General features: G+C 45.4%; 5 protein-coding genes across 5 annotated transcripts; all 5 read left to right on the top strand.

Annotated features, from left to right (window-relative positions):
* The first annotated feature begins 568 nt into the window (after nucleotides 1–568).
* LOC121600045 (aladin-like) lies at nucleotides 569–2,564 on the top strand. The gene is made up of 3 exons (XM_041928325.1): nucleotides 569–859; nucleotides 930–1,881; nucleotides 1,963–2,564. The coding sequence occupies exons 1-3, from the start codon at nucleotides 797–799 to the stop codon at nucleotides 2,301–2,303; spliced, it is 1,356 nt and encodes a 451-aa protein (XP_041784259.1). The 5' UTR covers nucleotides 569–796; the 3' UTR covers nucleotides 2,304–2,564.
* Nucleotides 2,565–3,238: 674 nt separating this feature from the next.
* LOC121599109 (zinc finger protein 454-like) lies at nucleotides 3,239–5,757 on the top strand. Its single transcript, XM_041926635.1, has 3 exons — nucleotides 3,239–3,543; nucleotides 3,614–3,847; nucleotides 3,917–5,757. Exons 1-3 carry the CDS (start codon nucleotides 3,337–3,339, stop codon nucleotides 4,958–4,960), a joined length of 1,485 nt encoding a protein of 494 aa, XP_041782569.1. The 5' UTR covers nucleotides 3,239–3,336; the 3' UTR covers nucleotides 4,961–5,757.
* Nucleotides 5,758–7,229: 1,472 nt separating this feature from the next.
* On the top strand, nucleotides 7,230–8,632 carry LOC121599111 (troponin C-akin-1 protein-like). The gene has a single exon (XM_041926637.1). The coding sequence runs from the start codon at nucleotides 7,798–7,800 to the stop codon at nucleotides 8,275–8,277; it is 480 nt and encodes a 159-aa protein (XP_041782571.1). The 5' UTR covers nucleotides 7,230–7,797; the 3' UTR covers nucleotides 8,278–8,632.
* A 94-nt stretch (nucleotides 8,633–8,726) lies between these two features.
* On the top strand, nucleotides 8,727–9,426 carry LOC121599112 (putative gamma-glutamylcyclotransferase CG2811). Its single transcript, XM_041926638.1, has one exon. It carries the CDS (start codon nucleotides 8,845–8,847, stop codon nucleotides 9,292–9,294), a length of 450 nt encoding a protein of 149 aa, XP_041782572.1. The 5' UTR covers nucleotides 8,727–8,844; the 3' UTR covers nucleotides 9,295–9,426.
* A 553-nt stretch (nucleotides 9,427–9,979) lies between these two features.
* On the top strand, nucleotides 9,980–12,974 carry LOC121599110 (7-methylguanosine phosphate-specific 5'-nucleotidase). Its single transcript, XM_041926636.1, has 4 exons — nucleotides 9,980–11,112; nucleotides 11,843–12,035; nucleotides 12,138–12,371; nucleotides 12,439–12,974. Exons 1-4 carry the CDS (start codon nucleotides 10,748–10,750, stop codon nucleotides 12,553–12,555), a joined length of 909 nt encoding a protein of 302 aa, XP_041782570.1. The 5' UTR covers nucleotides 9,980–10,747; the 3' UTR covers nucleotides 12,556–12,974.
* Nucleotides 12,975–13,719: the final 745 nt, after the last annotated feature.

Here is a 13,719-nt window from a genome sequence, read left to right as displayed (position 1 = left end):
GGCTCTGCCGACAAATAGTGTTCTTTTAGGCGATGTACAAATAATGAATGATAAAGGTACGAAACCCTTCTAGCTCCAGTACTGAATAATCAAGATCGTCTTTGGTTGCTTTTTCCTGCAAATCACCTGACAATAACAAAGTTTTGGATGACGAAGATCTGGAGTGTTCGAAAATTGTTGCAGGCAAAGCATATCATTGCACTACATCATCGATAAGCAACGCCCCAGAAGTCTATTCGATGAATGTCGACGACTTCTACAGGGCCGGAACGGGTTCGATTGACATCTGGATTATCCCTTAAAATGAAGGTTTTGACTGTTTCGATTACGTGGTGTTTTATACATCTAGGAAGCTTCTATATAAGCTGGCATGCCCACCTAAGTCGTTACACCAAAGATGAATAGAAGTCTAATATATGTATTAAAAAAGCATCAATAGCACGAGCATATTGTAAATAAGGATACCAAACTTGCCAATTATAGCTAACGCTTTAGGAACGAAAGACATTAAATTTTTGTCTAGAAAAAAGTACATTTCAAATGACATTAAATCATGAATTAATTATATTAAGCTCATGCTCAACTCCGTTTAAGTAAAAACGTTATTTTTAAATCAATTTGAAACAAGTGACAAGCAAGGATGCCGCTTTTGACAATTGGGCAAATATTGACAGCCCGAAAAAGAGCGCCCAATCGGAAGGGGGTCGTAAAGAGCCGGTCTTTTTTTGAGAGCGTTTGTAAACAGTTCCCGTTCAATCGCTTTCTGTACCGTTTGGGAAAATAAAAAAGTTACAAAATGAGTCGTGCACTAAACCTTAGCAATTTCCCTCCCAGCGCTGAAGTGATTGGATTCTCATCCGTAAGTATGTTGCTGCCCCAGGTTTCCTTCATCTCGCCTGAACCTCCTCTGCTTTTCGTCCCCGTTGCAGCGCGATCATTATCCGGATATAGTGTTTACGCGTGAAATGTTGCACCCTCCCGGACACAGCCGGCGGTCGGAGAGTACGCGCGATGTGATGGTGCCAGTGACGGAGTCGCTTCCGAAACGCATACTGGCCATCTTTATGGAGCTCGGTTTGCTCGAAGCGCTCGGCGAAGCGACCCAGTCCGAGTCACGGTTTGTTGCCCGTGCCGCCACCTACCTGCAAATGATTGGCCGACGGTTCAAGCAGTACTGGCAGTCGTACCCGTGCGAACTGTCCATGGATCTGGTGGCAAAGCACTCGCAAACACGCAACTGGCAGAAGAGCACGATACGCTGTCTGAGTTGGCATCCGCTGTGCTTCAAGCTGGCCGTTGCGACCATCGACGATACGGTGCGTATCTACACGCGCAACCCCGGCGTAACGCCGATTCTGCGCAGCAGTCTCCAAAAAGCCGTTACCTGTCTCGCTTGGCGACCGTACACCGGAGGCGAGCTTGCAATCGGATGCCAAAGCGGCGTGCTCATCTGGAGCGTCGATCCGACGAGCCAGATTACGCGGCCCCTCTCGCAGGCGGTTCATTTGCAGAACGGACGGCACCAACCGGTCACCGCCGTTAGTTGGAGCAGTAACGGAGAGCTACTGGTGACGGCTAGCATCAACGACACGCATCTGCTAGTGTGGAACGTGGATCAGCAGCGATGCGTTCCGATGCATCGCGTGAAATTGCCTTGTGCCCTGGTCAGCTATGCGCCGCTCGGTTACAACATGATCGCTAGTACAATTGGCAAAGATTTCTACCTCTGCACGGTACCGCCCGAGCGTGTCACGCGGGTCGGCTGGAGTACGGCAAACGGTTCGTTGCAATCTTTCGCCTGGTCCCGGGACGAGAAGCATCTCCTCTTTGTCACCACCGACGATATGAAGCTGTTCTACATGCGTCTGTCCGGTTTGAAAAGTAAGAGATGCTAACGCACAAGGAAAACAACAAAACAAGCACCTTATTTAACGTATTTTGTTGGTGTTTTCTACTCCACAGGCGCATCGTACGAGCTGGCCTTCCCACTGGTGGATCTCGATCAGAAACTTACCGACGGTGGTTTAGCGATCGGTGGCAAAGCGCAATCACTCTCCTGGTGCCCGCGGGACCGCTTTCTTGCCATATCGTTCAAAAACACCGCGGCCATTGCCATCTTCTTTACGAATCTGGCCGGACTGCAGATTAACATCGATCCGTACTGCCTCATTTTTGGCGTGGGCGTAGAGTATCCATCGTGCATGTGCTATCAGGAAAACTATCAGCAGGAGTACGACTCGGACTGTGCGTCTGTGCTCACGATCGGCTGGTCATCCGGTCGCGTTGAGTACTATCCGTTGTAGGGGTTACATCGATGCCAAGATGGAGCAGGACTGCTACTACTGCACACACGTATGTTAAATAAATCTTTTTTTTTTTAATATGTTGATATGGTGTTCTAATACGGACAGCGAGAAAGAGAGTGAGAGTTTCTGCTTTATAGAACATTCTCATATTGATAAAATTGGTTGCGTCTGTTGAATATTGAGCAGGATCATCATAAATCATGTCAGGGCAATGAATTCCCTCTCTTCTGAGACTACGGACTGTTAATTGAGTTAAATGATTAGTACATAGGTCGAGTATCTAGTTTCTGAATAATATCCGAAATGTCCTGAAACAAAAATAACTTATCTGATAGCTGTAGCTGCAATTGTTGTGGCACCTGTTCTACAGTTTGTAGCTTCTAACTGTCCAGATGTGACCAGATGTAACCATGACGCCGTCACATTGAGTCTTTGGTGGAGGTCGTTAAGTGTGTGCACTGGGATGTTTGCAGAAGCTGCAAGAGACCTCACCACTTTCGGAAGTTTTGAGCCAGCGACGGTCTATAGCTGTGGCATTATCCAATATGGCGATAAAGAAAAATTGATGTCCGCATGGCATTCAAGAAAAGTATACTACACTCCTGCTAACTAACGATACAACAACAAACTAGGAACGCAGCATGCGTAGTCAACTGAAACCCGTAGGAATCAACAAGGATGTATGCAAACAATCAGAAGATGCTGCTGATGATGCAGCCGCAAAAAAGTCCCGAAAAAGAGAAGAATTTCTACAAATACGCTTCTTCTTTCATGAAATCGTACTCTTCATCTTTTTCCATTTCTAGAAAACACACACTTACAAATTTACACTGCCGCAACACCATGTGTTTTCTTTTCGTAGTAATGGCGCGATTTCCTTCTTTTACACGATCTAACTCTAAGTAAACCATGCAGTATAAACGAAGCCCAATTTTTAAACTGACAATCGCCGGTTTTGTTTACGTTTCGGGCTGTGGAACCAGCTGTGTTGTGTGTTGTTTGTGAAATTTCATACACTGGAACATCCTCCATGGACTCCAAAATGGACACAAATTCTGAGCCGATGGGGAGTAAAATGGCTGTTGATTGGCAATCCTATGTCGGCGATTTTGATCGTTTATGCCGGCTCTGTCTATCCCGGGAACGGTTGATCTCTATCTACTGCAACGTACAGGGACGGAATGTGTACTTTATAAGAAATTTTGTAAAGTTTGCACTCGATTTGCTGAAGATAAAGGTGAGCACGGCATGTAGTTGAGATGTAGTTTTAAAATGAATAATGATTTACCCTCGTTTCCCCGAAACAGATAAACAAGAACGATGCGTTGCCAAACTTTCTTTGTGAAGCATGTGAGAAGAATCTGAACGTTATTGTAAATTTCAAACGCAAATGCGACGAGTCAATACAAATTCTGCATCGAATTCGGGAAGAGAAGGCTAAAACAAATCGTTCCGAGAAGACTGATGTTTTGCCACACAAAAGCAAAAGAAAATCGACCACCAAACGAGTGAAACATAATTGTGAAGAAATACTTAAAAAGGTAAAGCATAATTTTGGATTTTTTGCTTGATGGTGAGACGGGAATAATCTCACGTATAATCACTTACAGCTACCCCAAGGAATACGGGTAGAGAAGAGATCAGCCAATCCAACTCAAAAAGATGTCGAAGAAAACACCGAAAATGGAGTATTTTCCGCAGACCGCATCACATCGTCGGGAGCAACTATGTCTGCATGGATTGAGGACCAAAACAAACCGGAAGTACAAAATGAAGTTGCAGTTCCAGAGCAGGATCGGGTGACAGAGGCATTAAATGACGATGGAAAATGTGCAACATTCGAAGAGGAAATAGAGTTCACCTATACGGATGATAATTTAGAAGAAGGCGATAATCCCGAAGAAGTTACAATCATCATACAGAACGAATGTCCAATCGGCAATAGTGGTGCGACAGCTTTAGAATCAAAGAAACCCGTTACCAAGGAGAAGATAGCGTGCTCCGTTTGTGGAACATCGGTGAACAATATCCGGTCGCACATGATCATCCATTCGGTACGGTCGCACCGATGCGACCAATGTCCAAAAAGCTTTACCTCGCGCCATAAGCTACAATCGCACATCAACGGTGTACACTTGCGCAAGCGTGACTTTAAGTGCGACATCTGTGGCAAAGCCTTTCTGGAGAACAACAACCTGAAGGGACACATGCGAATACACAGCGGGGAGCGAAAGTATGCGTGCGATCTCTGCCCGAAGCGGTTCCTGTTTGCCGGAACGCTACGCAGCCACATGCTAACGCATTCGCAGGAGAAGCACCACAAGTGCGAGATTTGCGACAAACTGTTCCTGTTGCGCACGACGCTCAACAAGCATCTGCGGGTGCATACGGGTGAAAAGCCCCACAGCTGCAGTGTGTGTGAAAAGCGCTTCCGAACCACCACGCACCTGGCCGTGCATATGCGTACACACACTGGGGAGAAGCCATTGTGCTGCCGAATTTGTGGAATGGCTTTTGCGCATCATAAGGGTCGCAGCGTGCACATGAAAGCCAAACATCCCCAAGAGCTGGTGGCGCTCGGTTTGATCGATGATAAAGGGCATTTAAAGTGTACGGATACGGTGGAGCTGGTTGCTTCGAATGCTAAGTATTGAGTTGTCGGGAAGTGTGTCGAATTCTTTAGCGACTTTTTCATCATAAGTTCGTCTTAATGAGCCATATGGGCCATAATGGGTAGCTCTCTGCACTGAAATGTGTCGTAGATCTTAACATATTTTACGGATCTGCTAGGCCATACGAACGGTCTCGTGATACAGTCGTCAACTCGCACGACTTAAGGCCATGCTTGTTGCGTAGCGACCACATCGAAGGTGGCTGTTTGAATTTGTAATTAAATAATTTATATTTTGTTCTTAGTAGGCTATGATAGCTTGTAATTTTGAGTATAAAAGGAGGAGATAATTATAATAAATCAGTCTTACACCAGCATTTGATGAGTGCGTTTCTTTGTTTGGTATTAAGATTCTCCCGGGTGAAGCTTTGGGCGAATACGATTGCCTTCTCGACAGCGCTTAACGAAATCAGAAATCATTTACATTGGAAAAGAGGTAACTAGCCTGGTAGGCCAATACTGAAAGTAGTTTGGTGAAGGAGAGTTGGACCGTTGACGCTCCCGAAACCCTTTGCCCGGGACGTGCTGTTCCGTGGCAGCAGACGGTTTACCAAGCGCTCCAGAACGACCGAAACCTTCGCGGTTGGCTTGGCCGTCGGGCCCGGAACAATGCTCGTCCTGGGTTTAAGCCTCGTATGGGTCGTTCTCCCGTAGCAAAGTGATTGCTTATCCGACTGCGTGGTACTTAAATTAGTTTCGAAAACCTGTATAAGCCGCCGGAATTAACGCGGATGTCCTTACGCCAAAAGAAAGAAGAATAAAAAGGAGAAGATCGCCATATTTAATGCACTAAATGTATTTTTAAACATTCAACGTCCGCGAAAAACTTCTTGTCAAATAAATAAATTGTTATACATTGCCTCAATCGGAATTTCGGACAAATCTAGCTTGAGTTCAGTGCGGGTTACTCCAATTTTTGAGGAAGATTTCCTGAGAATCCTGAAGATTTTAAGAACTCGTGACTTTTGAAATGGCGGTATGGCGAATCGGATACCCCGACCAAGCCGATGAACGACATGATACGATAGATTAGACATGAGAGAAACAAGAGGAGCTGAACTCATGCTCTTACTAGTAAGTTGTTTGCAGATAAGTTATGTAGCCAGACCAGAAGAAGAAAGCCCTGCCGACGGAGATTGGTGCAGAATATTCAAATGCTTCCATACAGCAAGTGTTCTGGCTCTCTGGCTTGCAATTAGACCCTTAATTACTTACTTACTTGTGCCAGAAGAATACATCTTCCTTTCTTTTAAAGACTGATTCCCGTTCTGATGTCTGTTCTATAAGGGTGCGAACCAAGAGATATAAATATAGGCTTTATTGTGCAAACCAGGCTGAAAATAAAATATCTGCATGATCATATGTTCAAAAAAAAGCTTTTAATATTCGTTCTACTATCAGCCATCTAGTGTCAGTCGTTGAGTACATTAAGGATATTCTAAAGAAACTAATCCCAGTGCTGCATTAATGCCTTGAATGGAGATAGAAGAGCAAATTTGCTACCGGCGTCCGTCTTTATACCGCCGAGTGAGTTTGATAATTTTTTAAGTAGTTTAGAAGTGGACATTACAAAGCTAAAACGACTGGCATTATAACCAAAATGGCACAGATCGGACGCCATCGGGTCGTCCTAGCAGATATGCCCTCAAGTCACCTTTCAGAAAAGATTGATTTTGGCAGGCAGGTAGACGTCCCACTCGACAACCAGGAAGTGTCTATACAAGGTCAGCGTGACTACGAGTAGGCCGTAAAAACCGGGCAGAACAATAAACAAGAACAAGGCACTAAAACGCATTGAAAACCTTGCTCCGGTATGCATTCCTAGCAGAGATAAAGAAGATTTCAAGAAATTCACTTTATTCCACTGTGAACGAACGGGATAAAACCTAGAAACCACCTCTCCACTTGCAGACCGTAAAGACACGTTCCGGTTTTAGCTAGAGCATTACAACTTACAGCTGCAATTACGATTCCCCGAATGAAAGGAAAATTGCGTTCTTGCGCTTTGATGGTAGTGGTAGAAGTAAATGAAAGAAAAAGTTGATAAACGATGGCATTCATTTATGTATAGATTTTACTGTGAATTTGGTGCATTAGAAAAAAAAATGGAACCTCCTTCTGCTGGAGAGCTTCCCCCACGCCGATACATCGCAGAAATAAAAATAAAGAAAAAGAACAAAACAAAAACAAAAACACAAATACCATAGAAACGCACACAGTCGCAGCGCAACTGTCAACCGGGGCCGCCGAATGCGGCGCAATGACGAAGAAGACCGCGGAAAGAGCATTGCGCCCAACCGGTTTGCCAGACGAACCGACCGAACCAATCCGAAACCGGTGTGTGTGTGTCCTTTTCCGTTCTCCCTTGCAGCGTGTATCCCTGTTGGCCGGTTTTCAGTAAAACCAAATCTCATCCCCAACGCGTGTGTTATTCTGGCTGTAAAGTGTTAATTTCCATTATTACATTGTCCGGCCCCAACTCAGTGCGTCGTCGTCTTCTCGCCGTGCACGGGCGTGTTCGTTCTTCCATATCTCTTTTGCCCATATCTTGTGAGTGTTGTGTGATATTGGAACATTCGGGAGCAGCACGCGTCCGACAGCAAGAGCAAATATTGTGAAACTGCGTGAAACATTGCTTTGGTGCGTACAAATCGAAACCAACTACCTCTCCAAAGTGGACTGATTTGCATTCCTAATCATTACATCCGGGGCTTCCAAAATAGCTGGAGCACACCGTGCCTTAAGGTCACAACACCTGGATTAGCGCCTCAAAGCAAAAGAGAGTTACTTGCAAACACATCCGACAGCGAACGTGCAAGAATGGCCCAGAGAGCACTGCGCCGGGTGTTTGTGTACGGTACGCTGAAGCGCGGCGAACCGAACCACCATCTGCTGGCCAATGCCGACAACGGATACGCCAAGTTCATCTGCAAGGGCTCGACGAACCGGCGGTTCCCGCTGATCGTCGCCACCCGGTACAACATTCCCTTCCTGCTGGACAAACCGGGCACCGGCAGTTACGTAACGGGCGAGATCTACGAGGTGGACGATCCGCTGTTCGAGCAGCTGGACGTGCTGGAGGACTATCGGAAGCTGTACGATCGGCAGGTCGAGGACATTAACGTCGGTATCGAGGGGGGCAATCTGCCGTGCTGGCTGTACTTGCTGCGCAACTGCCCCGACCGGCTCCTGAAGTTGCCGATGCTGACCGAGTACCGGAACTCGCTGGAGCAACCGTACTCGCGCCGGCCGCCCGGGAAGGTGAACATCTTCGAGGAACTGCTCAAGGGTGATGAGTAGTGTGTGCGTATGCTGTGTTTGTGTGTATGTGTGGGTTAAGGGGTAACAAAGATGTAGTGATAGGTGGTTAGCGGGGGGAAAGGAAGCAGAACAAATCTTCTGCGTTCTGCATGTTGTCGAAAAAAAACCCTTAACGGGTTGTTTTACGTGAATCCTACAAGGTCGCACACAATTTATTTTGTACTTAGTATTACATGGTGGAGTGTAATAATGGTAATAAATCAAACAAACGTCAATTTATTCCGAAGTTCCCAAAGCAACGTCAAGCCATACACAATGTGTCCGTGGGCGGAAGTGCGGAACCAATCTTAAGCAGTTAGAATAAAACAAGAAAAAAGCAATTAATACCTCCAGATTCGCTCGTGTTAGAAAAACATTTACTACTACTTCAAGGCGTGCCTAGACGAAATTATCTATTGCCGGCGAGATAATGAGATTGGCATAGTGCGCTTGCCTTGTCCCGTACAAGCGTTCAGCGTACGAGATCATTCACCACACAGTTCGCCAGTGTGCTGATTCGTATGCGGTTGCGTGCAGTAGCGGATCATAGTTAGCGTCGCTCCAAACATGTCCACCACGCTGCGCCGAGTGTTTGTTTACGGGACGTTGAAGAGGGGCGAACCGAACCACCACTGGCTGACGGATGCGGCCAACGGGCAGGCCCGCTTCATCGCCAAAGGTCGTACGGTGGGGCGCTATCCGCTCGTAGTTGCCACCCGGCACAACGTGCCCTTTCTGCTAGACGTTCCCGGCACCGGGCACTCGGTCGTGGGCGAAATTTACGAAATCGACGATCGCATGCTGGGCCGGCTCGACGTGCTGGAGGACTATCCGCGGCTGTACGATCGCCGACCGGAAGAGATACGGAACGAGACGAGCAGTGCGGTGGAGTGCTGCTGGGTCTATCTGATACGAAGCTTTCCGAAGCGTTTGCTGGAGCTGCCCCTGCTGGAGGAGTACCAGGACACGCCCGAAAAGCCGTACGCGGAATCGGACGATATCGTGTTTGATGAGTGATCTGTGTCTGGTGGGGCGGTACGGTTGGTACGATGCCGCCAATAATAGCAGCCGGTGGTACTAATTAGACATTCAGGGCGCGTGCACAACAAAAATAAAGATAAGCTGCAGCGGCAAAGAAGAGCCAACAGATTCGCAATGAGTCGTCAAACATTATTGAAGGTCATTTGAAATCGCTTAAACACATCTTTAAAAATCTACATTGGGGAACATGATGGGAACAAACAGAAAGAAAAAAAAACATGTAGAAGATGTCACAAAAGCTTTTAATTTTATAATCCAATGCTAAAAGCTTTTACTTTTAATTTGAATTTTATGAAAAAAATTAACTTTGTTCAGCAAGTGCAATGGGTCTGATCAGGTAAATAATTATCAATTTTAGATCACATTCGTACAAGGATATGACTATGAGAACAAACAAGATCAATTTAGATTTAAAGAAAAAATGAGCAAAATTAGTATTTTATGTATGATTCGGACTCATGTGTTTCTTTGTTTTAAATTTTAAACAGCATTATAATATCATTTAAATTAAATAAAATAAAAGAATCTAACTGATGAAAATACAAATAAATCTTACATATGACCGCAAGGCTTCCCAGTATCCACCTACGGCTCAAACGGTTCCCAAGCAACCGTTTTGAACTAGCGCTTGACAGCTGTGAGTATGTTTACTTGTTTACATCTTTGTTTTCTTCGTACGGCCGTGTGCAAATTTCTGCAGAAAGTGCAACTCGACGCGTGAAAACCGATATCCTTGCAATTATTCACATTCAAGATTTATCTCTATCTCCAACCAAACCGAATATTAGTGTATTTTATCTTCGTGAAGCTCAAAGTTTCGCCTCTCTATCGAAAACGTACCGTTCCACCGCGACAAACACAGCTAGGCATTGTGTACGCAGAGTGTGTTTGTTTATCCATGGTGTTTTTTCGATACACACTTTGTCGTGTGCGTTGCCCAAACAATCAGCGAGAGCGTCGTACATTGGCCTTCCCACACACGGGGGGCGTGCGTGAAAAGTGCAACAAGTAACTAGGGAGACCGGGAAAGGCGAAGCAACGGAAGGAAGCGGTGAGGTTGACACAACACAACAACAGCGCGTCCCCGTAGTACCGTAGTCAGTGGGACCAGGCGTAAAAATAGCATTTTTTCGTATTTTCGTTCGCGTGCGGTTTTCGGCAAAGGCAACAAACGTAAAAGGTCTGACACCCTTCCGCGTCTAACCCCGCGCCATCGTTTGAATCTAGTGGTTGGTCATAACAACAGTGCACCAGCAAAGCAACCCGAGACGAAAAAGGGAAGGAAGGAAGAAAAAATACACACACACTCGTTCGGGTAGTTGTCGCTGTCGTCGTCGACGTCGTCGCGTTTCGGGTTTTGGTGCGTGCCGACGGACGCACGCCAGTCAGTAAAATTACGCTGTGGCAAGTGGTCCTACGACGCACGATTATGGTGGGACAGCGAAAGTTTCAGCTGAGCGAGGTGGCCGCCCTCCAGCGGGACCACGTCAAGATCCGCGATCCGGCCCGCGTCGAGCTGATGCTGAACGAGCTGGTGGCGGGCGGCAAGGAGAAGCTGCAGGTGGTGACCGATTTCGATTACACAATCACCAAGCAGCGGCTCGCGAACGGCGAGAAGGTGCTGACGAGCTTCGGCATGTTCAACGAGTGCAAATCGATCCCGCAGGATGTGATACTGGAGCAGCGCAACCTCTACCACAAGTACCGGCCGATCGAAATCGACCCGCACATGGCGCATGAGGAAAAGGTGGTCTACATGATTGAATGGTGGGCCAAAACGGGCGACCTGCTGCGGTAAGCATTTTGATGCGAGATGTTTCTTGTTGTTTTTTTAAATCCTACCATTTTAGGACATAACCCCCCTGTGCGTCCTGTAAATAACACAATGCTGAGATGTACAATTTGTTGCTTATCATATCAGACGCGGCCCGGTTATCTGTACAGCATCAATCACAATGAGTGTTGTTTAGGCTATGCTTCGAAGATTGGAGGCATTGGGCGCGCTATCGATTATACTACGCAAAGGCTTGACACAGGCTTCTTTGTCCGATCGTTGATAACGTGCTCGGCGAAATCTAACACAGTTGTTGTCGTTGCTATAGCAATGTGTGTAAAGGTGTTTTCATTTAGCATCATTGATATTGCTCAATATTAGCTAATTTTTTTTAATGTGTCAAAATTATTTCTCACTATGGTGAAGATGAAATTAATTTTGTCAATTTAAAATTTTTAGTTTTGTTTTGGGCCTATTTTCCTAAAAGACAAGCGAGTAATCGGAGTTGAATGTTTGTTAATTTTGTACGGGATTATTCAAATTTAGAATATTTTACTGACATATGAATTATTAATATGATCTAATTTATAGATTAGTCTTTAATAATCATGCATTGGTCATATTTTGAATATTATCAACAAAAATCAAAGCTCAATCAAATTTAACTTTTCTAAAAAAACGAATTTCAGTTTGTAAATAGCACATACAATTTAAATCGAATTATTTATATACTGCTTATTCCTATTTTAGAGGCTTCAAGCTACCTCAGGAAGACATCGACGAGGTAGCAAAACGGTACAAGGATGGGCTGCGCGATGGCACGCACGACATGTTCAAGGAGCTGCACGAGCTGAACGTGCCCTGTCTTGTGTTTTCAGCCGGTCTGGGCAACTGCGTATCGTCCGTGTTGAAGCACGCCAACGTCATGTACCCAAATGTAAAGGTAAGCATATAGCAAGCAGAACGCCCAACCGACGAATGACAACAATGAAACGTTGCTGGTGCGTTGGATATATCTAATTTCCCGCCCTCGTCCATTTTACAGCTAGTGTCTAATTTCCTGCAGTTCAGCGAAAATGGCATGCTAAACGGTCTGCAGAATCCAATGATTCACACGTTCAACAAAAACGAAACCGTCCTTGACGGTACCGAGTACTACGACATTGTACACTCGCGCGACCACGTCATAGTGATGGGCGATTCGCTCGGAGACGCCGGAATGGCCAGCGGTGTGCCATCCTCCTCCCACATCCTGAAGATAGGATTTCTGTTCGATCATGTAAGTGTTGCGCGAGCGCGTCACTTGAAATTGTTAGTTTGACTCTACTTTGTTTGCCTTTCGACAGCCGGAACTGAATCTACCTCGGTACATGGACGCGTTCGATATCGTGCTGGTGGACGATCAAACGATGGACATCCCGCGGGCAATTGTGGACATGGTAAAGAAGCAATCGCACGAGTGAGCTAGCAGCTATTGTCCCGAGCAATAGCACCTTGCATTCAATGGTCGCTCATCGTTTCGAACGGTTTTCGGAGCGTGTGGCCATCCATCACAAAGCCATCGTCGCTGGCCTGGCGACTGGCGCACCATCCGGCCTCGGTTGACTTAATTATACTGTGCGTTACTACTTTACTGCCGGGAATGTATCTCAACGTTTTCAGCGCGAGGACAAACAACGTGAGTTGGTTGCGTTTTTGTTCCAGTGTTTGTGATCGATTTTCGATAGGAAGTTCTGTTGATTTGGTTCCGTCTTGTAATGTTTTTTTTTTTTTTTCATACATCATGACACATTTCTGAGCATTTTGTAAGCGTTTCACGCTAGGTCAGAAGATTCGTTCGAAGTAAGTGTGAAGTTAAAGGAAAATATAAATTCTGGACTAATGCTGTGTTTTATATGTGCCGGGGTGAGGATGCTAAGAAAAGGACCATGTTGGTCCTGTTATTTGAGAATTAATACAATTTTACTCGCTGGAAAGAGCAGGAATAATGAATAACCGCAGGTGACCCTTTCAAATCTACATCGGAAGTTAACCACTAATTAGGATTCACAGGATAATATCAACACAAACAATAAAAGCGCATGTTGTTCGTTATGGTAGACAGGATGTTCAGCGAGTGATTTTGAAAACTCATACAAACGGTTTAAAAAGTAAGCCGGAGACCTACTTTCTAGGTCTGTCCCGCGATAAATTCTTAAAATGCAAGGGTTAAAAACATGCTCCCATTGGAATCCAATATACTCGAAGAGACCGTACGGCTTTCCCTCCGTACTCAACATTGACTATGCTCATGAGGAAAAAACCAATTTATCGCCGATAGCCAATTGCACGTCAATAGAAGTATTGTAAATTATAGGAAAACTTACGTGAAGGTTCCTAAACGAATCATTCTCAGTTTTCAGCATCATTTTGGTGGGACGTAGAAGTGTTGCTTTCAGAAATGTCTTCCTCTAAGCGTCCTTGCCAAAGGAATCACAACGTAATCAGATTGTTCAGATTTGCTATAGGCAGCTAGGATGTGAAATGATTCATGACTGGCATTACCGATGGTGGTTTATCGCCATGCAGCAGATGATTTTCAAAAGCTGCCCCTTGAGACATTTTAACACTTGTTTTTAATGTTAAGA

Source organism: Anopheles merus, chromosome 3L (assembly GCF_017562075.2).
Source record: "Anopheles merus strain MAF chromosome 3L, AmerM5.1, whole genome shotgun sequence".
NCBI lineage: Eukaryota > Metazoa > Arthropoda > Insecta > Diptera > Culicidae > Anopheles > Anopheles merus.
Note: the sequence above shows the minus strand (reverse complement) of the source record. Positions and strands in the feature narration are given on the sequence as shown.

Coding starts and splice junctions, on each gene's coding strand:
- LOC121599109 (XM_041926635.1), top strand. CDS start 3,337: ATGGACTCCAAAATGGACACAAATTCTGAGCCGATGGGGAGTAAAATG. Junction 3,544..3,613: donor TCGATTTGCTGAAGATAAAG/GTGAGCACGGCA, acceptor TCCCCGAAACAG/ATAAACAAGAACGATGCGTT. Junction 3,848..3,916: donor GTGAAGAAATACTTAAAAAG/GTAAAGCATAAT, acceptor AATCACTTACAG/CTACCCCAAGGAATACGGGT.
- LOC121599111 (XM_041926637.1), top strand. CDS start 7,798: ATGGCCCAGAGAGCACTGCGCCGGGTGTTTGTGTACGGTACGCTGAAG.
- LOC121599112 (XM_041926638.1), top strand. CDS start 8,845: ATGTCCACCACGCTGCGCCGAGTGTTTGTTTACGGGACGTTGAAGAGG.
- LOC121600045 (XM_041928325.1), top strand. CDS start 797: ATGAGTCGTGCACTAAACCTTAGCAATTTCCCTCCCAGCGCTGAAGTG. Junction 860..929: donor AAGTGATTGGATTCTCATCC/GTAAGTATGTTG, acceptor TCCCCGTTGCAG/CGCGATCATTATCCGGATAT. Junction 1,882..1,962: donor GCGTCTGTCCGGTTTGAAAA/GTAAGAGATGCT, acceptor TCTACTCCACAG/GCGCATCGTACGAGCTGGCC.
- LOC121599110 (XM_041926636.1), top strand. CDS start 10,748: ATGGTGGGACAGCGAAAGTTTCAGCTGAGCGAGGTGGCCGCCCTCCAG. Junction 11,113..11,842: donor AAAACGGGCGACCTGCTGCG/GTAAGCATTTTG, acceptor TTCCTATTTTAG/AGGCTTCAAGCTACCTCAGG. Junction 12,036..12,137: donor TCATGTACCCAAATGTAAAG/GTAAGCATATAG, acceptor TCCATTTTACAG/CTAGTGTCTAATTTCCTGCA.